The sequence below is a fragment of the Prinia subflava genome, chromosome 15, assembly GCF_021018805.1.
Source record: "Prinia subflava isolate CZ2003 ecotype Zambia chromosome 15, Cam_Psub_1.2, whole genome shotgun sequence".
In the NCBI taxonomy this organism is placed as follows: Eukaryota; Metazoa; Chordata; class Aves; order Passeriformes; family Cisticolidae; genus Prinia; species Prinia subflava.
In genome coordinates this window covers 7,555,411-7,576,358 of record NC_086261.1, presented here as the reverse complement: position 1 = coordinate 7,576,358, position 20,948 = coordinate 7,555,411, and the positions used below count along the sequence as shown (strand labels likewise).

The 20,948-nt window shown below is 51.1% G+C and overlaps 2 protein-coding genes across 4 annotated transcripts in view; one reads left to right on the top strand and one right to left on the bottom strand.

The window, feature by feature from the left end:
• Positions 1-1,577: 1,577 nt before the first annotated feature.
• Positions 1,578-6,540, top strand: HAPLN3 (hyaluronan and proteoglycan link protein 3). 2 transcript variants are annotated; one of them, XM_063413009.1, is made up of 6 exons: positions 1,578-1,698; positions 3,237-3,396; positions 3,632-4,003; positions 5,127-5,429; positions 5,608-5,857; positions 6,246-6,540. In XM_063413009.1, the coding sequence occupies exons 2-6, from the start codon at positions 3,270-3,272 to the stop codon at positions 6,289-6,291; spliced, it is 1,098 nt and encodes a 365-aa protein (XP_063269079.1). In that variant the 5' UTR covers positions 1,578-1,698; positions 3,237-3,269; the 3' UTR covers positions 6,292-6,540. The 2 variants fall into 2 exon arrangements, with proteins under 2 accessions (XP_063269079.1, XP_063269080.1); XM_063413010.1 differs by having other exon boundaries at positions 1,579-1,698; positions 5,608-6,540.
• The window catches only part of ACAN (aggrecan), a 48,881-nt gene continuing 33,932 nt past the window's right edge, over positions 6,000-20,948 (bottom strand). The window contains exons 13-18 of one of the 2 annotated variants that reach the window (XM_063413006.1): positions 13,206-13,319; positions 10,819-10,977; positions 10,435-10,517; positions 9,981-10,125; positions 9,246-9,428; positions 6,000-7,841 (exon numbers count right to left, since the gene is read on the bottom strand). In XM_063413006.1, the coding sequence (XP_063269076.1) occupies positions 7,753-7,841; positions 9,246-9,428; positions 9,981-10,125; positions 10,435-10,517; positions 10,819-10,977; positions 13,206-13,319 (773 nt within the window). In that variant the 3' untranslated portion in view covers positions 6,000-7,752. The remainder of the gene's footprint in view (positions 7,842-9,245; positions 9,429-9,980; positions 10,126-10,434; positions 10,518-10,818; positions 10,978-13,205; positions 13,320-20,948) is intronic. The other variant, XM_063413005.1, reaches the window with a different exon arrangement.

Here is a 20,948-nt window from a genome sequence, read left to right as displayed (position 1 = left end):
GATCTGGAACAATGGGATAGCCATGCCAGGGAACAGCATGCCCTGACAGGGCTGTCTGTTCTCTGCACAGCTCAGGGGTGGAGGGAACCATCCCAATTGGTAGATTACTAGAAAAATTTGGCCATGCAGCTGCAGCCAGGCACTGATGGCCAGAATGCAGCTGGGACACCATCCCAGCATCTCCTCCGGCCAAGCGGCAGGGCTGGGGGTAGCAGGAACCCTCGGCCAGGGTGCAGGCAGTGCAGTGGCCCCATGCCGGCAGATGTAATTGTCCCTCCATTGTGGGCTGCGGGACAGGCTGCTCCGGGCAGGCGAGCAGGCGACGTGCCCGGCCGTCACACTCCCGTGTCCCCGGGCAGCCCGGCTCCGCCGCGCCCCTCCTCGGCAGGGCTGGTGGGTGTGCAGGGAAAAGGAGAACAAGGAAGAGCGGTGCCTCCAGAGCCCGGGTCCCACAGCCACCCCTGGCCGGGGCTTTCCCCGGGGAGCAGGGCTGTCGTGCCGGCGCTGGCGGCAGATAAGGCCGTTTCCTCGCTGGCTGCTCGCTATCAGCGTGGCGGCGACGGGCAGACAGGATCGCCCCCCGAGCGCTCCGTGCCGGCCGCTCTCGGGAGGGGGTCCCGGCCCCCTTCACCCCGCAGCCAGCCTCGGGCCGTTTATTTTTACACGGGTTGTTTTCTTTCCGGCTTGAAGTCGTCCTGCACGGCGGCGAGAGCCGGACCGGGGCCCCCACGCCTCATTTCCTTGCCATAAAACAACAAAGTGGGGGGTGAAGCAGCGCGCTGGGCTGGGACAGCGGGTCGATGGGTCAGGGCACACGCCGCATCGCGGTTCCTCTGTTTGTCCCTTCTGTCTATCCCCTGCCCGGCATCCCCTGGCGGTGCTGCTGCCGTGCTGCCCTTCCTGAGGACTCGATCCTCTTGGAGCAGGGTCTGCCTGTCTGTGTGCCACTGGGAGCTGGCATGGAGGGCATCGCCCAAATTTAGGGATGATGCCTTCTCAGATGGGTGCAACTGAGCACCCCAGAGTTTTTGCCCTGGTTTCTGTGCCTCTGCTTTGCCCCCACAGCAGACCCTGACAAGACTGAATGCTGCAGCTCAGCTGTCTCTCCTGAATTCCAGAGCAGGCAGGCACTGCCTGCACATCCTGGGCACAGATGCCTCACCTGCCCACCATGCCTCAGCCCACCTGTCCCGAGCTGCTGGTGCCTGTAGTGCTCCTGCCACGTGTGTGTTGGACACCACCTTTTCTGGGAACTTTGGTCAGTCCCCTCCAGTGGGGTGTGGAACAAGGGGTGTCTCTTCTTGCCTGGCACTGTGGCTTCACTGAGGCTTTGCTTGGAACATTACAGGATCCCACCAACCCCAACAGGACACATTTCTCCCCACTGCTGTCCCTTCCAAGCTGGGGACAGTGAAGGCAGCTGGCACACTGCAGATAAGGTGTGTGAACAGCGTGTGGGGAACGTGTGGGCAGTGTGTGGACGCACGGTGAGGCCACCACCCAGACATGGTGGGCAGGAGGGGGCCGGGGGCACCCACCCCAGCTCCGGGCTGCAAGCAGGGGGTTGGGAAAGGCGTGTGTTTCCCTTTAAGAGGCAGGCCCTGGAGCTGCTTCCTCTCAGCCCTGCAAGAGCCCTAAACACAGTGCATCTGCCTGCAGCCTGCCTGCACGCCTGCCTGCAGCCTGCCCGCAACCAGCGTGAGTAGGGCTTGACCCCAGTGCTGGGACTGGGGAGGGCTGGCACCCCGGGGTGATGGGCACCCTGCTTGCCGCGAAGGGCAGGGGGGGATGGCATTGCCATGGAGGGAGCTGGGCATCACCGTGCTGGGTGCCAGGCATTGCTGCCCTGGGTGCTGCAGCACGATGCTCATGGCTCTGCAGTTGAGAATACTGGGCATGCTGCACGTCACTGCAGCGCTGGGTTCTGGGGGGTGTCACTGGGCGTTGGGGTGCAGGGGGAGCAGGGCTGGTGCCCTGCAGACCGAGGTGTGAAGCTGCCGTGCCTCGAGCCCACCCTGCTGCGTGGGCAGCACGTGGTGGAGCCCCTGTGCCTGCGGTGCCAGCAGTGCCACTGTGCTGCACCGGCTCCGGGGCTGTGCTGGCGCTCCAGCCACTGCACCCTGCTCCCTCGGACACCACCTCTGCTGGCCCCAGTGTGTGGCAAGTGTGGCTGCACCCCATGGTGAGCAGAGGCACTGATTGCAGGGGAGAGCCTGGCATTGAGTATCCTGCAGTGAGAGCAGCCGGTTTCATGGCCCCGACCCTGGAGAGCACCACTGTACCCCATATAGGATCATTCCGGGTTGAGCATCTGCTCTCCTGCAGCCCCTTGGCCCGGGTTATGTTTGCAGGCACTCGTAAGCCTTGTCTAGGCAGGGCACAGATGTCAGACTCCCCCCACTGTGTTAGAAGGGGTCTGCCGGACGCTTGCCGAGTGCCGGGCCCCCTCTGCCGGCTCCGGGAATGCTCACAAGTAGTCAGTTCTGCTGGTGGCGCCCCGGGTGAGCTCCGTGCAGGGCACCCTTGGGTGTCCTGGCCCCTAGGGCTCGGGGCAGTGCACATTTCTGGTGCTGTGAGGCAGCCAGGCTACCCCCCACCCATGGGATGTGCTTTGGCAGCCAAATGTGTTGCATGGGGTCAGTGCCAGCCATGTCTGTGATGCAGAGCAGCAGCTCTGGGTTGGACTAGGGGGTCCTTGGCCAGGACAGCGAGTGCTGCCGGGCTTTGTCCAGAGCCGGGGCAGCAGGGGCAGCCCGAGCTCTCTCCCTCACTCCTGGTCGGGTGGCACGCTTGGCTGCCTCTGTAAACCGAGCTTGCTGCTTTAGAGTGGGGCTCAGCCACTTCTCTCCCCCTGCACCCCTATGTGAAGTTTTCCCAGTACTCCCTGTTCAAAGGACACCCTGGGATCCCATTTCTCAGCTGACCGATCCCTGACTTGGTCTGGGACCCGGTGCTCCCCACAATGGGCACCCCTACAATGGGCAGCAGCAGTGAATGTGTGGTGTGAGCCAGGCAGGAGGATGAGGATGGAGGGGACTGAGAGCACCGCCTGGGGGGCGGGTCTGGGGCCACGGCTCAGGTTGCCTGCACTCTCCCCTGCGGGAAGGCGAGCTGCTCTGCTGGCTCTTCCCACCCCTCCCACCCCTGGTATGGAGTCTGCTTGACACCACTGGCAGGCAGTGCTGGCTTTCTCCTGGCTATTTGGGGGTGTCACAGCAGTCCTTCCCCCTCTGCAGCCCAGACTTAGGGTTCAGCCTCACTTCCCAGCCATGCTGCTGCTCCCACTGCTCCTGAAGGCCACCCTGCTGCGCCTGGCCAGTGGCTCCTACCATCCCTTCTACAATGGATTCTACTACAACCACATCATGAATGACAATGACGACGGGCAGGACAAAGGTATATTGGGGACAATGGGGGCTGGCAGGTTGTCACAGGAGGCTGAAGTACCATTCTGCCTCTGGGTGGGGTGGAGACCCATCACTTGGTGGGACTTGGGGCCCGGAGAAGCAGATGGGAATGCTCCAGAGATACTTGGGGGATGCTCATGGTAGAAGAGGTGGTGGCTGGAGGGAAGATTTGAGGATGCTGCCCAGCCCACCCATCTGGCACACACCTTCCTTCTTCCCCACAGTGGATTACTTCAGTGGATCCAGACTAGTGGTGGAAACCTCCAGAGACCCTGTCTACAGCTACAATGGTGCCAATGTCACCTTGCCCTGCCACTTCCGCTACGAGCCTGACCTGGGGCCTAAGCGCAAAATCCGCATCAAGTGGTCCAAGCTGCGGGACGACTACACCAAAGAGCAGGATGTGATGGTGGCCATTGGCAAGACCTACATGGCCTTTGGGGACTTCAAGGGCCGTGCTCACCTCCGTCAGGGCAGCCGGCACGAGGCCTCGCTGGTCATCAGCGATGTGCGCCTGAAGGATGATGGCAAATACCGCTGCGAGGTCATCGATGGGCTGGAGGATGAGAGCGATGTTGTGGACCTCCGGCTGCAAGGTGGGGGCTTGCTGGGGACCACACGACTTTCTGAGACAAGCCAGTGAACCTGGCCTTCCTGTGGTACCTTCTCCTTTGGGAACAGAGCAAGACAGGGGGATTGGGAAGCTTGATCACGGCAGAAAGAGGATGGGATGCTTGGTGTCATGGGGCAGTGCCTTGCGTCTGTCTGGCTCTGTGGCCTCAGGACTGAGTGAGCCCAGAGCTGTCTGCCCAGCTGGGACACCAAGGGTGCTCTTAGAGTCAGAGCTGGGAGTAACCCTAAGGCTGCAGCATTTCCTGATTTTACCCACCCATCTTCCCACTGTGCTGCATTACGTGGAGCTGTTGCCTCCCCTTCCAGCTCTGGATATCCCAGTGATGATCCTTGGTGGCTGGCCCAGCCTCTCTTGCTCACTTGTCATGAGGGACCTGACTCAGCCCTGACACGGCTTTCGAGTTCAGAGCTGTGGAAATGTCCCTATTGCTTGTCCCTGCCCCACTCCTTTGGTCTCTGGACCCTGCCTCCCACAGTGACTTGTCCCTACCAGTCCCTGTGACTGTGTCCAAAGTGGTGATTCCCGTGGTTCTGTTGTCCATCCATCCCCGCGATAGAGGTTTATTCATCCCCGTGCTGTGGTCCACGTGTCCCCTGGGATCATGGTGGATTTGTCCCCATGATGCTGATCCTTGTATCCCGATTCCTGGAGCGTGTGCCTCTGCATGACAATGATCTCTCCATCCCCGCAGGGATGGTCCATGTCTCCCCGGGACCACTGTCTGTGTGTTCCCAGAACAGTGGTCTATACAACCCCGTGGTGGTGGTAATCCCTACATCCCCATTATAGTCTGTGCATCCCTGTATATGCAGGTGCTGTCCCCGTCAGGGGGTCCTTGTGTCCCCAGGACCGAGCCCGTGTGTCCCTGTGCCACCAGATGTCGCTGGCAACTCGCTGCTGGCGCCTGCATGTCCGGAGCGGCCCCATCCCTGCATGCCTGAGCCTTGTCTCCGCCACACTGAGGTGGTCCCTGTCCCAGAGCCTGAATTTGACACGGGTCAGGGACCCCTACGGCTCCTGCTGGGGCTGGGCTCGGGCTGGGTGGATTTCCCGCTGAGCCAGCTGAGTGTCCCATCTGCCTGCAGGCATCGTGTTCCCCTACCAGCCTCCCCGCGGGCAGTACAGGCTCAACTTCCACGAAGCCGAGCAAGTGTGCCAGGACCAAGGTGCCATCCTCGCCAACTTTAACCAGCTCTTCCAGGCGTGGAGTGAGGGGCTGGACTGGTGCAACGCGGGCTGGCTGGCCGATGGCACGGTGCAGTATCCCATCCGCCTGCCCCGCAAGCCCTGCGGGGGCGTGCACCTCGCCCCGGGCATCCGCAGCTACGGTCCGCGCCACCGGCACCTCCACCGCTTTGATGCCTTCTGCTTCTCCTCGGCGCTCAAAGGTGGGCTCTGGGCCAGGGGTGGGGACTGGGATGCTGGGGAAGGTGCTGTGTGTCCCTCGCTTTAGGGCACAGAACAGCTCTGGGTGGGGTTGTTCTAGGCAGCGATGCTCCAGATGGGGATGCTCGGGATGATGCTCGGCACTGATGCTCCCCTCTCATGCTCCTCTCCCCCTCCTAGGAGAGGTTTTCTACCTGGACCGCCAGGCTGGGATGACGCTGGAGGAGGCCAAGCAGAGCTGTCAGGATGCAGGGGCCGAGATCGCCCGGGTGGGGCAGCTCTACTCCGCCTGGAAGTTCCTGGCGCTGGACCGCTGCAGTGCGGGCTGGCTGGCAGATGGCAGTGTCCGCTACCCCATTGTCACGCCCCGGGCCAACTGTGGCCCCGCGGAGCCCGGTGTCCGCAGCTTCGGCTTCCCCAGCAAGGGCAGGTTTGGAGTCTTCTGCTACAGAGAGAGATAAGGAGCTGGGAGGGATCCTTCTTGGACAAAGGATGTTTCCAGCCTGCCAGTGCCCATTGTTGGGCATTTCCAGGGGCTGTTTTAGGGGTTACTGGGGAGAGGTGGGGTGGGGGGAGGTTTCTTTTTGTTTTGTTTTGTTTCCTTCCTTTCTGTTTTCCACACCTTGCTCAGCAGCTGGCACCTGCAGCTGCTTGGGTTGGCTGTCAGCTGGGCAGCAGGGGACAGTCCCTGTCATGGGATGTGTGCAAGGGCGATCCCCACGGGCTGCTGCTGCCATCCCACTTGGCTGTATCACCCCATGGGTGGTGGCCCCTTCCTGCCGTGGCAGGCTGTCACTGACACCCACCTGCCCTTCCAGGCTGGTCCTGCCTCCAAGTTCACGAGGCAAGGCTGTGAGGGAGTGAGGCAAGGCTGGATTCAGCCAGAGCAGAGAGCAGGTATCTCCGTTGCATCCTGGCCCCTCTTCCAGCCCCATGCATGTCCTGCTGAAGGATGCCATTGTGCCTGTCCCTGCTGGAGCACAAGTGCCTTATCTCTATGTGCCCCTTGCCTGGACTCCATTTCAACTCTGGTGCCTTCTTCTTTGAGCATTGGCTATGCAAAGATGTGTTTTTCTGGACATCTTCTAATAAAATGGTGGAGAAAGCCCTGGAGTGACATAGCTGTGTCCCCATCTCTGTCCCAACTCAAGAGAAAGGTCTGCTGTGGAGAAAGGATTTGGGGATCCCTGGCTGTCTCATCCTTGACTGAGCATCTCATTAGTTCTGGCTCAACTCAGCTCCTGCAAGGACCTTGTGTTCCCTCATTAGTGAGTGTTAATTAACCCCCTGGGAGTCAGGATTGAAAGCTGGAAGGTGAAGCAGTTCCTGCTGGCCATGGGTTTTAGATGGGTTTTAGGCATGTGAGTTAACCCCCTCCCAAACTGAGAGCTGAACAGGGAGGACAGTGTCCTGCTCTAGGGCCCTTCTTCAGTGGGGGCTTGGGACACCCCTTCCACCTCCATGGTCCCTTAGGTGCTGCCTGGGGCTGAGCCATTCCTGTGTAGTTTGAACCACCCTCTTTGGGTTCCCTTTCTTTTTTGCCTTGCCATGGGAGAACCCTTTCCTCCCAGCCCACCAGACATCCCTCTTCCCTAAAAAAAACCAACACTGACAAAACTCCCATTCCGATTTCGCTTTCTTTATTATTTATCATTCTTTCAAAATAGGATATGTTCAAAAATATAAATAGGTGCAGGGAACGCTGGTGCCCCGCACGGTCCCCTGGAAAGAGCACGTTGTCCTGGGACGGGTGCTGCACTGCAGAGGGGGCAGTGGGGAAGCAGAGAGGGCTGCAGCCCCCAGCACCCGGCTCTCAGCATCCCCTCGCCTCCCTCCTCCCACAGCTCCTTCCACCACAGCCCCCCGGCCCTTCCCCACCCGTCCTGACGTGCTGCAGCAGTAGAAGGATTCTGGAAAAATAAAATAAAATAAAATAAAACCCCATAAGGTGCTGTTCACCCTGGAGATTAAATAACAGAAATAATTACATTGTTCGTGGATAAAATCAGGAAAAAATAATCATCTTTATTATTTAACTTAACCCCCTGCCCTTTGCAAACCCTCCCCCCTCCCCGTCCCCAAAGGCACGAAGATAATTGGAACCGGACGGTTAGTAAAAATGCTGAGATCTAATTCGTTTTGCTTTGGTGCTTGGAAAAACAATTTTTTTTATATATATACACAAAGGTGGGTTTGTCTTTAATATATTTTTTTTCCTTATATGACAAATAAGCAACAAGAAGAAGAAGAAATCGACTCTGTTAATATAACTGTTCCGTTAAAAATCTCTCTTTCTCGCGTTCCCCCTCGGTCTCTGGGCCCGCTCTAATGGGTGGGTCTGTGCACGGCGCTGCCGCTGGGTTTCGACCGGCTCCTGGGGCTCCTCTTGTATAGCCTGCGCTGGTAGCTGGAAGCTGTGGAGGAGAAGAAAAGGCACCTTGTTGGCAGGAGCCGGGACAGAGAAGCTGCTTGTCCCACGCTGGCCGCCGCGGCCCCTGGCCGCCTGGAAAAACACGGGCAGCCGCAGGCAGCGCTGCCCGGGGGCGGCTGTGTGTGCCCCGGCGCCAGCCCGCCCGCACACGCACAATCGGCCCTTCTCTCCCTGCCCGCGCTTTGCTTCACCCAGGGGAGAAGTTGCCCGGGGCTCGGAGAGAGCCCGGGCAGGAGCATCATCTCCACGGCTGCTTGTCCCATCCCTTCCTTGTGCCCAGGCAGGAGGGAAGCTCTTCCCCATCTCACCCACTGCCCTGTCCATCCCTAAATCCCCAACCCCAAGATGCATTAGCAGTGTGATGCGCTCAGGTCACAGGAGGGGGAACAGCCCCATTTGGCTGCCAGGGACAAGGTTTCTGCCTGATCTTTGGTGCCAGTCTCCCTGTGATAATTGCAGGAGGATTTTGGTGGAAACAGCAAAGGCTGGGAGCAGAGCAGGTCTCTTGATCGCTGGCGGTCCATGTCGAGAACAGCCTGCAGCTCTCCAGACACACAGCAGAGCCAAAGGAATCAGCATCTTGGTCTGCACCAGGCAGCCGCCCTTGGACACCTCCTCCATCCCTCCTCCTTTCATCTCCTCCCTAGGGCAGAGGTTTGTCCCTTAAGCCCGTATCAGCTTTCCCTGGCTGTGGGACCAATGCTTAATCTGCTTTATCTGGAATTGCCCAGCCGGACCAGAACCTGGCAAGAGGGCCACTGGAACAGATGTGATTTTTCTGAGGCCAACAAAATCCTTGGGAAGCTGCAGGCAGTCAGGGATGGGACAGGGGTGTAGGCAGGCCTGGGACTGGGCTGGGACACCAGTGGAAGAAGGCTGACTGCCATCAGCTGGAGGCCTGACAGAAGGAGAGTCAGGAACCCAGCCCTGTGCCTTGGCTTGTGTCTGCTGCAGGACTCCTGTCTGCTCCCAGGGCAGGGGGCCACCAGGGAAGGGCTTGGGGACCCCATAGCTCTCCCATCCTATTCTCTTTGTTGATGTAGGTTGTGCCAAAACTCATCCTTTCAGAAGCCATTTTTCCCCTTCCCTGAGTAGCCTGGGCCATTGGTAAGCTCCTTGTTGCCCTTTCCTGACTCTGGAGCTGCCCCTACTCTGCCTTGGTGGGTCTCCAGGGCAGTCCTGCAAGCCAGGCTCTGTGGTCCACACCTGGCCCAGAAGATGTCATCTCCCATGGGGCCATCATACAGGAAACTTCCAAGAAGTCAAGGGAACCACGGTGTCCCCTTCTGCCTGGCTCAGAGCCATCCTGCACCCTGAGATGATGCCCCTCATTCCCAGCTCCTTCCAGCAGGGAGCCCTAACCCGAAAGTGAGGGCCCAGGACGTACGGTTTAGGCAGGATATCCGTGGCTCCTCCCACTGCCCACTGGGCTGGCACCGAATGGTGGGCACGTGGCGCTGGATGTAGCCCTGGTCGCACTGGTACCGCACCAAGGAGTTTATTTCATAGCGCTCCTTCCTCCGACCGAAGGTCCTGGCGTTCTCCACCGCAGGGGGGTCCCCGCAGGCCACTGTGGGAGGTGGGCAGAGACGTGGGGAGTGAGCGAGGGAATGCCTGCCTGGCTGAGCAGGCAGCTCACACCAGGGCAGGCTGGGTGTGCACAGCCTCGTCACTCCTCCATGGGTAAAACCTTGACTCCCTTAGAGATTGCCTCTGTCCACAAAGCTTAGGGGCAGAGGGATATGGAAATTCTGTGATTTGAAATTAGGAAGGGGTCTGCCTTGGTGCTCCACTCCTGCCTCCTGGAGAGGCTGTGAGAACTGAACATCACAACTGCTGCCTGTGTCCATGGGCACAGAGCTGGTGTGTGGGACTGATCCTGCAGCCAGGGTATGACTCTGACTGGGGATGTTGAATCCTAATAGCTTGTCCTATTTATTTTCAAGTCCTTGTGAAACTTTCTCCTAGGGCCTTGGCCAACTTCTGTTTCTGATTCTTTTTATCTCTTTGATCACCCTTTGCAGAATCAGAACCCACATTCCTGGGCACTGGGCACTCCGCTCCAGACCCACGGCCACCTGCTGAGTCCCCCATCCTTGCCTGTACGGCACAGGGTGCTGACCTGTTCCTTTCTTGCAGGTGAAAGGGAGGTGGTAGTTGCAGGGAACATCGTTCCATTCGCCTTTCTCGTGCCAGATCATCACAACGCAGTCCTCGCCCGCCGAGAAGAAGTTGTCGGGTTGGTTGGGCCGCCAGTTCTCATATTGCTGCCAAGAGAGGACAGTCCTTCATCTAAGGTTGGGCCCTGGTCTCTCCTACTCCCTCCTTCATCCTCACCCCACCTCTCTTCAGCAGAGCCCAGGGGTTGCCAGCACTGCCCCTACACCAGTTGTTTCTGTTGTGATGCTGCCCAGAACCTGACAAGCTTTTCTGGAGGCTTGGGAAAACCATGAGCCCTACAAAGTTTAGGACTGCCTCCACTCAATGCCCAACCCAAGCACTCAATGTGTAAGCCATGGGGCCCTTCCACCACCCCCAAAAGCTGGGCCCACTCATGCTGTGGGCTCCAGGCTCACCAGGGAGTGCCCGTCAGACCAGCGGAAGTCGTTCTCCACAGCTCTGTCACTGAGGCCGATCCACTGGTAGTCCTGTGCGTGACCTGGAAGAGCAGGAGGGGGAGAAGAGAGTCATGGTTGTCCTACACACTGCTGGAAGCAGTTCATTGCCATCTCAGCTATCCCTGGCTCTGTAGCCTCTGGGTCATTTTTCTGATGCCCTTTGTCCTTACATCATGTTTATCCAGCTCCCTCCCCACTCAACCTGCCATGAGCACCTATACAAGGATGAGGTTTTGTTAGGATTCATATCAGCACCAGTGGGGCAAATGGTGGTTTTTACATCACTTTGGATAAATCTGCCTGTAGACCCACGCCCAGTCTTAGGGTGTCCTCAGCACTCACTGTTCACAAATTCTTGTTCCTCTGGGGTGATGATACTGCTCAGGTGGGCTTGATGTTGTCGGCATCTGGTCTCTGCATCCATCCAAGTCTCCCTCTCCTCAAAGTGCCTGTAGCAATGGCCCTGGAACTTGGTCCAGCCTTCCTCACAGTTTTCCAAGTCTGAAACACAGAGAAGGAATGAAAAGGGGTTGGTGCATGTGTCTGAAAGCTTTCAACTCACCTCTTAGCAGCTCATGCTCCCATGGCATGGGACAACACATGGTCATTTTCACTAAAAAGCACACCCTGACACAGTTGCCTCTAGGAATCCTCTGGGAAAACTGTCAGAACACATCCAAGACACACAGAGAGGGCAGCCTGTGTGGAAGACCCTGTGTCCACAGTGCTACTAGAAAGTTTGAATGATGCAGAGTTATTTCTGAGAAATTCAATCCCTGTGTAATGTTCCTGAAGTCTGCTTTTGAGGAACTGACCAGGCAAGAACACCTCTCTTCCCACTTGTGCTGGCCTGCAGAGTTTTCTTGCTTTGGAAAAAAACCCTCCAAACCCCATACCCAGATGTCCAGAATCAATGCATATGTGTTGAAAATGAAAGAGGGGATCACCAGGTTTGGGTGGTTACTTCACTTGGTGTGATTCTGGAGCTCTTGAGAAGAAATGATGGCGAAAGAAAGATGGGTGAAAAGAAACGGAGACAGAAACTTACCATAGTGGAGAGAGAGAATTAAATCTCAATTAAAAAGCTTCGAAGCTGCTAAAGAAGTACAAACATTTCTCAGCTTTTCAGAAGATCTTTTACCATCTGAGAAACACTGAGGAACTGAACACACTTATAAAACCACCTAAAATCACGGATGGGGGAAAGTATAGACAAATAGAGAAACCACCAGAAAAGGCCTTCAGCAGTTGCCATGCAATGCAACACCACATACCTGTCTGCCACATGTGACTGAAGGAAACAGAAAATGAAATGTGTTTAATCTCAGCCTCTCAGATGCCTTATCCTTTTCTAGGAGAAAGGCCATGCTTTCGTATGTAATTTTTTCTTACAGATAAGTATGACAGCAATTTTCTTGGAAAAGAATGATGAAAATCTTGTTCCCTGGTAAGGACATTTCATGGTGACAAAAGAGACGGTCTGTTTGCCTTGTTCACCTACAGTGTCCTGTTGTTCTTGGAGACCAACAGCAAGGATGGTCTGTCTCTTGGGACTATGAAGATTTACATTCCCCATGAGTTTTGGGGCACTGACTTTCTCTTGCATCTCCCAGGCATCAGAGCCCATAATTCAGAGAAAAGAGAAAATTAAGTCTGGCTTGGATGAAACAATATCATAAGTAGTCACAGGGTGGAAAGTCTCCCTGCATTACAAAGATTCTTAACAAGAGGTATCATGGGCGGGTAAACCAAGAACTGATGCGGTTGCATCAGTTGGAAACATCAGTTGGAAAATTGATGTTAAGACAGCACAATTCCTGCCCAGAAGGTCCAATGATCCTGAACCTTCTCCTTATGGTCTACTCCATATGTTCATATTGGAAACAGAAAGAGATGCGGAGAAAGGGAAAGAGAAAATCCAACATACATTATCATTACTCATGCCAAGGTGAAGGAGATACTGCAACCTTATTTCTCTTTTGTTTGAGCGAGGCAGGAGAGCTTCCCCTTAGCTAAACTGATAAAACCTTGGACTTTCATCAGCTTTAAGGAAAAATCTCTTTTTCTTTCCTTGTAGAAACAAAAAGAAGTATTAGTGCAGGTCAGAATGCCTAATTTTGATGGAAATACAGGTTGCTTCCTGTTTTCTGAAAGATACATTCCCTGCTGATTTTGCCACAGGAAGCCACGTTGAGGAGATGACAAAAATGTCATGCTGTGTCAAATCAGTGGAGACTCCTGGAGTGAACGATGCTTCTCTCAGCTGTATCCTCTCTGAGAGAAACACAGTCATTTTTCATGGCTCAGTTGAAGCATCCTTCTACAAAATTCCAGTGTAGCAGAAAAAGTTTGCCTGGGGTGAAGATGTACTCAGAAAGTTCCCTACTGTTACAGATGAACAGAAAGACCCTTGACCCAAAGAGACAGCAATTTCCATGATCAACATCGTTATGACCTGTGTGGAGCTTCACCAAAGAAACTTAACAAAGAGAAACCTGAAGAAGACACCAGAAGCTCCTGCTTAGGAATCTTAGAGGACATGGTGCTGTGAGGAACAAACTTTTCAAATTAGATATGCAAAAGTCTCAGAGCTTTTACCGTGTGTGTTTTAAGCTGCTGTTAGAGGTTAGTTTACTGAGATGAGGGCAGCACTGATGGGAGCACAGGGGACCAGCTTTTTTTTTGGGTGCAGCAGTTAGTAGGATTAGCTGAAGCCAGGGAGGCCGTACCGATCTCACACAGGTCCCCTCCGTAGCTGGGAAGGCAAAAGCATTTGAAAGAGTCGATGGCATCAGCGCAGGTGGCTCCATTCAGACAGGGGCTTGAGTGGCACACATCAGTGTCTGCAAGAAATCAAGGGCTTCCATTAGGGCTCTGGGAGGTAACTCCACCAACAGGAGAACTTGTTTTCTTGCTTGTTTAGGAGGGAATATTGGTTGTTTTGGGGGGACTTGGGAGGGTTGTGCTTCATAACATACTGCCACTGCTGCTGCTGGAAGAGTGAAGGCAAGAGGCCCAACCCACCCTACAAGGAAGATGTTGGTTTTCTGATGGTTGAACACCACTCTGAAGATATCAGAACAAAGCTCAGCAGGATGTATCCAACACACAGCACTGGCTGTGGTAATTCTTCCTTGTCCACTGCCTCTGCCTGATGCATCAAACTTGTGTCTGTGTCTCCACCAGCTAAAGGTCTATGATTAAGAATGTGTAATTCTTCCATAAGTGATAGAAACCTCCTCAAATAGATCTCTGTCTCCTAACCAGCGTTCCTGGTTGTCTGTCCTCACTAATCATTTCTTCCTAACCATAATTTAGATGAAGTTCCGGTCAAGAAATCTCTTCTCAGTGAAGATGAAGAAAGTCTAGAGAAGCAAAAAAGTGAGTTCAAAGGCAGTTCAGAGCCCCTCAACTTTTTCTCTTTGAGGATCTTAGGCCTGGCTATGGATGCTTATTCCTTGGTGAGGGATACTGGAGTCCAGTGACATTTTCTGCAGACCTGTCCCCACTATGTGCTCTTCTGCTTGATGAAGATGGAAGAAGCTGGTACAACCTTTCCAGCTGTGGACTCCATCTTGGTGGAGAGAGGTTTGGAATCAGAAGGAGGGCTATTCAGAACAGAAAGTTTTCAGATACATTCAGCTCAGAAGCAAGGAGGAAGACTAAGTAAGAAAATGGGAATATATCCACATGGGTTGGGCTAAATGATGGCTGGTTAGATCCTCATGTAAGATAGCATTTCTTTCACACTCAGGAGAAATGTAAGGCTTTAAAAGTGATGACTAACACTCCATGCTCTTCTTGTGGATGACAGGATTAGTGAGGAAACATTCAAAGATGATAAACATGCTGGCTGTGGAAATAGCAGTGCAGAGCAGCGACTCCCCAAGATCTGTGTTCATCTTCTGACTGGGATATATTTGGTTGGATATTGTTTTCTTGGAGCTGAGGCCCAGCTGCTCAGTGTCCTCAGGCACAAGAGAACAGATGGGCGTTATACCCCCTGTGGCTGTCTAGTGACTCAGTGGCCAAGGTCTGATACGTCATCTAAAAACTGACATGTTCTGTAATGTGCCTAAGTGATGGAAAAAATTCTTTCTGACCTTGGATGGTAAATCTGGATGGAGCAAGAAGATTGTCATCTTTACTCTAGGCTGTACCACTATGAGCGGTGAAATCATTCCTCAGATGGCTGATGAGCCTCTTAGTCCAGTTTTGCAGTTCTTCTCTGAGAGAAGGAAATTTTCACTCTGCATTGCCCTTCTAAATCCCATGAAAGGTTTTTGGATTTCTTTGTTCGCTGCAAAATGAAGATAATTCCTGTTTCCATGATACTAGTAAATACTTTGAGACTTCCCAGAACAAAATGGGAGTCACAAGCCTAGAGGAAGAATAGAGGAGCAGAACTTGGCTGAGTATTGCTTATTAGTCACACTTGGAGTTCCTAGAAGACAGAAAGCATAAAGAAAAACAAGGAATCCTGAGGGGTGACTGCAACTCAGGAGGCCCTTTGGGCTTCCCAACAGCAGTGGCAGCAGAAGTTCATGTTGATTCTGGTGGGCTCCAGCTGAACACGTAAGGAAAGGCTTCCCTTCATTCGTCAGGCTCCATGAAGTGGAAAGAACACTGCAGAGGTGGGAGCAAAGCACTCTCACGAGCTAAAGCTGGATGTTTAGCGGGGGATAATGAGCCTTCAGCTGTCTTCGGCCATGTGGAATGAAACCTGGCGTGTCCAAGATCTCTTCTGAGATGCAGGAGACCTGCTGTGTGCTGCCATCCCTAGTCTCGGAGGAGGGGGAGCAGGCACACATGTGCAAAGTCATTGCCACAAATTTCCAGCTGGAAAATAAGTCTGGAACAGTTTCCTTTCGCAGATATTGCATGTAGTATGGTTGCAGATATTATATATGCAGTAAAAACAAACCTCTGATTATAATATATATGTTACATATCTCTCTCTACATATATATATATATATATATGTATTTATATATAACAGGTAGAGAAAGGGTGTGTACCTGTAAGTAATGTTGGAGAAACAAACAACAAATACAAATGAGACAAAGACAGTTCTTTTCCCCCACAAGCTTCAAATGGCTGGGGAGAAAATGTTTTAAACATGTGATGATTATAAACACCAAGCTCCCCTTCAGCTCGTTGGGCTGCTGAGGCAGTGACCCCTTCTCTATCAAGATGTAGAATCACTTCACCAAACTGATATTGGAAAACTCAACTATATCTGTCAGTTTGGAGAAAGGTTGCTGATTCGGGTCCTTCCAGAAAATCTGGATCTCAGAGTTATTCAGGAAAGGTCTAAATGGTAAGACTGGCAATGACGTTGCCTCTGGAAATCCTGGCAAATTGGTTTGTGGGTGTTTCTAGGATAAAGCACCTAAGCCACAAACACGATTTACAGGAGGTGAGAACCCCTTTAAAAAAAATCTCATCTATCACACAGCACTTAGGTTTGTTGTTTTTTTTTTCATAGCCTTTTATATACTATAAATGTGTCCACTTCCACATTGTTTAGAGCTGGACGAGGTCAGCAAATCGCTGCACACCTCTTCAGGCAGCTGCAAAGCCGGCAGCACGCTAGGTGTGCCAGCTCTGCTCAGCGCGGAGCTGCCAGGTACTTTGACACTCAAGGATTTAGACACGAGCTATTTATTTGCTTGGCTGAGCAGCCATCCAAAAAGTCAGCTCTGCTTTGCGATGCAGCTCAAGCGCTTATCAGCTGACAAGGAGACAAGACCACTGCTATTATTACCCGAGCTAACAAAGGACAGCGATAGTCGAGGAATGCAGAAGGGAGGCAGCCCTCGCTCTCCAGAGCTGCAGCTGGAAAACAAAGGCGGGGAGAAAATGCCTCGCGGTGCCAAGAATAGGAAGCCCAGTTAGAACGTGTTATTAACACACGAGGATAATGCAGAATTAGCAATTCTTCTAAAGAGGATTCATACTGCACTTCATATTGCCCAGAAGTTGCAAAAATTCCTCAATTCTACTGTCACAACAAATTCTATTTTTTGGTACTAACAGGACTCAAGGTCTACCTTTTAGATACTTTTTTTTTTTTTTTTTTTTTTTTTTTTTTTTTTTTTAATAAACCGATTTAAACAAAATGGCCTATGTAAACCAGGTCTTGCATCTGGAAGATGTAAACTGTTGGCTGGAGAAAGCAAGGGGAGGTACACAGCTGCAACACAAAGTTTGAATTTGTTCCACCATTTTCTTCCTAAGACTTCTCCATTGCCAGATATACACTATATTTAGTCAGAATAATTTTCTTTTGGTGCAACTGAAAACAAGAGAAGTATTCTTGTCATCGCTGCCCATGGTAGGGGGAGGTTCGAGCTAGATCATCTTCAAAGTCCTTTCCAACCCTAACTATTTTACGATTCTATGATTCTCCCAATGCCTTTGAAAAAAAAAATTGTAGTAGATCATGGAAATTGGAAAGAGAAATGTGGAAGAAATGAAAGAAAAATAGATTGGCCCTGGTTTTGCTCAGAAGGCTCATGTAAAAGTGAGCGTGCAGTGTCAGTGGTGAGAAGAAAATGCTTTTAAAATTCTTCATCTCAAGCTGAGACAACAATACCAGAAACAATGCTACCATTTCCTAAAACAGTGCAGTCTGTGCACTTCTCTTCATGGCTGCCTGTATGGAAGATGAGCAAGAATATCCATTAAACAATGTCAGCTTTGTGCTTAAAACATCTACTAAGGAGGAGCAGCTGGTGAGCAGAGAGGATGCTATCATTCAAAGCCTGAACAAACTGTAGTTTCCCTGAAGCTTTGAATAACAGATTTAGTAATATATTCCATGATATTTCTATATCCTCCTGGTTTTGTTCTACAGAGCAGAAAAGGTCAGAGAGAAGGGCAAGGCATTTTTGGGATGCCAACAGTGCCTGTTGTGCCCCTCACCCTTTCTTTATAGGCCTCCTTGTAAGTGCAATTATCCAAAGAGGGAATCAGAGACCAACTAGATAATTATCTCCTAGAGACTGGGAAAAAAAATCCAGGTACAAATTAAATTTGCTTTTCAGAGTCTGCTAGGAAGTTTGAACTGCTGATCTGATAGCTCAAACATCAAAGAAAAACATTGGAGCAATTGTAGGGTGACTCCAGATGAAAAGAATGGGAGGAGTTGGAGAAACCTGTTCTCTCACATTTTAAGTTAAATGCTAGTATTGAACATCAAATAGCCAACTACTGACTTACAATGAACAATTAAGTCATTAAAATAATTAATTACAATAATTGAATCAAAGCCTCCATTCAGCAGAAGGAGCAGGCATTGCTTCAGCCTTTAAAAAACTCTTTTTTAGTAGAGACCATCAAATTTCAAGGAGGACTTGTTGATCTACTGGAACTTTCAATTTGTCTAATGCTCTCATGGAAGAAGAACTCAGGAAATTTGGATCTCTGTCACCAAGATATTTTGTGTAAAATTAAATGGACGTGTAAATAAAACTAATCCAAGACTGTAGGTTACCTCTGCAGAGGAAGAGGTATAATTTTGTTTCAGCAAATTAACTTCTGATGCGAAGCAGACACTGTGTCTAGGAGACATGAAATCATCTGCTCAACCACAAAGGGTCTGTGCCTCTCAGCCAGGATTGGGACCTCCATCCTCTTCATGAGAACATAATTTGCATTCCACATTGGGTGAAACACTCTGAATCAGGTGAATATTTTTTTGACTTTTCTTCTGGATGAGTTTCTCTGGACCAACAAAACTCAATTCCTTGGAATTCCAGGTTGTGGAGTATGAGGAAAGCCTATTAAGATCTTTCCTCATTTGTATTCCATCCTTCTGCTGTATGGGGCCATAGGCAACAGACTTCATGGACTTGTTTCACCAGAGACAAGCAAAATTTAACATTAAAAGATGCCATTTCAGCACATTTCTCTTTTCCCCCACAACTGGCATGAAGTTTTTAAGTCATTGACTGGTCTGAGAGCTCCAAACCGCAGCCTTTCACTGAAGTGCCAGCATGTATTTTCAGCTAATAATTATTTGTCTTCAAATGCTACCAGAAGCAAAAAGACCCGCTGAGTTGGCAAATCCCTGGGTGAGGAAGCCAAGCTATGGACAATTCTTTCAGCTTGTGGGGTTCCTGTCCTCATGAAGGAATCAAATGCTGACTAAAGGCATGTACACGCTCAGCTTTCAATTTGGTTAAAAACTAAAACATACTGGCACTCCAAGTGTTAATCTTCGGTCTTCTGGCTCTGGCTTTTAGAGAAACTTTTAGCTCCAACAGAGCAGAATAATATCATTCTTCTTAAATCATCCCACTAAATAGACTGCTGGATCTAACTGGAACCCTCCAACAACAGGGCCAGAGGGCAAAATCCACATTTCTTCCTGTTCCTCAGTCTAAGCTCCTGAAAAGCTGAACCAGCTTGACCCGTTCTTTAATGTCAGTCAAAATCCACTGCACTGCTTGGGCACCCATTGCACCCTACAAACCCTGAGCACAGCACAAGGCATGCACATGGGAGCTGAGGTTTTTTGCAAGATCTTTTTTGCAAGAGTTAAATTTCAAGACTGGGAAGATTCAAGTGAAAAGACAGCCACAACATGGGAAATATTTTGGGATCCAGCCTAGATTCTTCCTTGTAGACTTTCCCTGTTCACAATCTCCAGAGCTCTGTAAAAAGTAACAGCCGAAAAAAGGAAACCTAGGATTCCTTTTCTTTTTCTTTTTTTTTTCTTTTTTCTTTTTTTTTTCTTTTTAAATTTTCTTTTTTTTTTCTTTTGCCATCTCTTTGCTGTAATTCTATAGAAGAGGCTTGCCTTGTTGTAGGGATGTTCTGAATTCACATTCAACAAACTTTTTTGCCACCTAGATAAGCTTCCTTCATAGCCTGACCAGTGCTGCATTTAACTCTGTAGGGACATTGTAGTAAAGTTTACCAATAAAAGAGAAGTTTTACCCTAGAAAATCTTCCCTGGTGGGAATACCAGCCATACACATGTGTTCAAGTCCATTTGTAATTTGGAAGTCTACAATTAAACTTCATGCAGTGGTTGCTTACCTCTTGCTGTCTCCTGTTAAGAAACCCCAGCTGTTACATTGTCCTCTCTGTGACTTGCAAATACACATATTCCAATTTCAGAACATTTTTCAAGATTCTTCACACATGAGCTGCTGAACACATGGTTTTCTTTCAAAATACTTCACAAAAATGTTGGCTAACAAATGGTCTGAGGAATCTGGCAACCGCCTTGTGGTTAATTTTTAAAAAGAAAAAGCAGTGGAATAAAATCCATATTTTGGGGCCAATATCTTTTTAAATTTTTTTTTTTTTTTTTTTTTTTTTTTTTTTTTTTTTTTTTTTTAGTGAGCCTCACTGGCTTCCTTCCTCCCCCTCCATGCTGCCTTTGCTGGCTTATTTTTGTCTCTGGGCTTGGACGTGGCAGTGGGCACGGCCCAAAAGCAGAGCCTACTTTTGCAGGAAGGGTTTTTGGGTCCATAACTCCTGTCCCACCCTGGCAAGCCCCGGGTGCTGTTCCAGGCTGGAGCAGTGCTGTGGGAATGTCCCTGCCCATCTGCCCTCTCCCACTCCTGCATGTCCCAGGGCAGCTGCTCAGGCAGAGGGGAGGATGTGCTGCTCAGGGAACAAAGGTTTGTGATTACCTGTGCTCCCACAGGGAGAGAGCAGAGGGAACTGCGGTGACTCATCGGAAACACTTTGGGGATGGGAATGACGTTAGAAACCAGGCTGAGCTTCACAAAGCCCTGCACTTACAGACCCTTACTGAGCCCAGGGCAAGCTATGCTGAATGGTGTAAATCCACCCAAAAGAAGCAGTTTAGGAGGTTATGTGGGAAGGGGTAGAATTGGTGACACTTTTGCCAGAAGGAAGTGAGCAAATCTCTTTGCACATGGATTTTTGTACCACATTTAAGCAACACGTGGTCCTACATGAATCTATGGTTTTTTGAGAAGTGAGCACATGCAGGACATTCATCCAACAGCACAAGCACTGATGGCTTTTTAATGAGGCTTATCCCCAGGTGCCAGCTTCTGATGGCAGCAAATGGAAACCAAGCTGTGTCCAGGGATGCTGCTGGACATCCTGTGTTACCAGGACTGGGCATCTCCCTTGGCCAAGAGGCACAATGTCTTGCATCTTGTTTTTTTTTCTCACTGCAGTGCACTAATGCTTTCACAGCATGTGAACTCTTCTCAGGAAATGGTGCCAGGAGAGCGTTTTCACCATAAATGGTTAATTAGGGTTAAATATTGTGTCTCTTTGTGGCAGCAAGGGGGCTCAACCAAAGACAGAGCACTGAAACACTAAAAAGGCAGGGTGGAGGGATGGGCATTTATCAATAGATCTGACAAAAGCCAATGATGCTCTGAGCATTATCTCACACGTTTATCCTATTGTAGCTGCAGAGAGCAGCATAAGACACAGACCAGAGGGTGGCCCCTTGCTGAGCAATACTTGGAGCT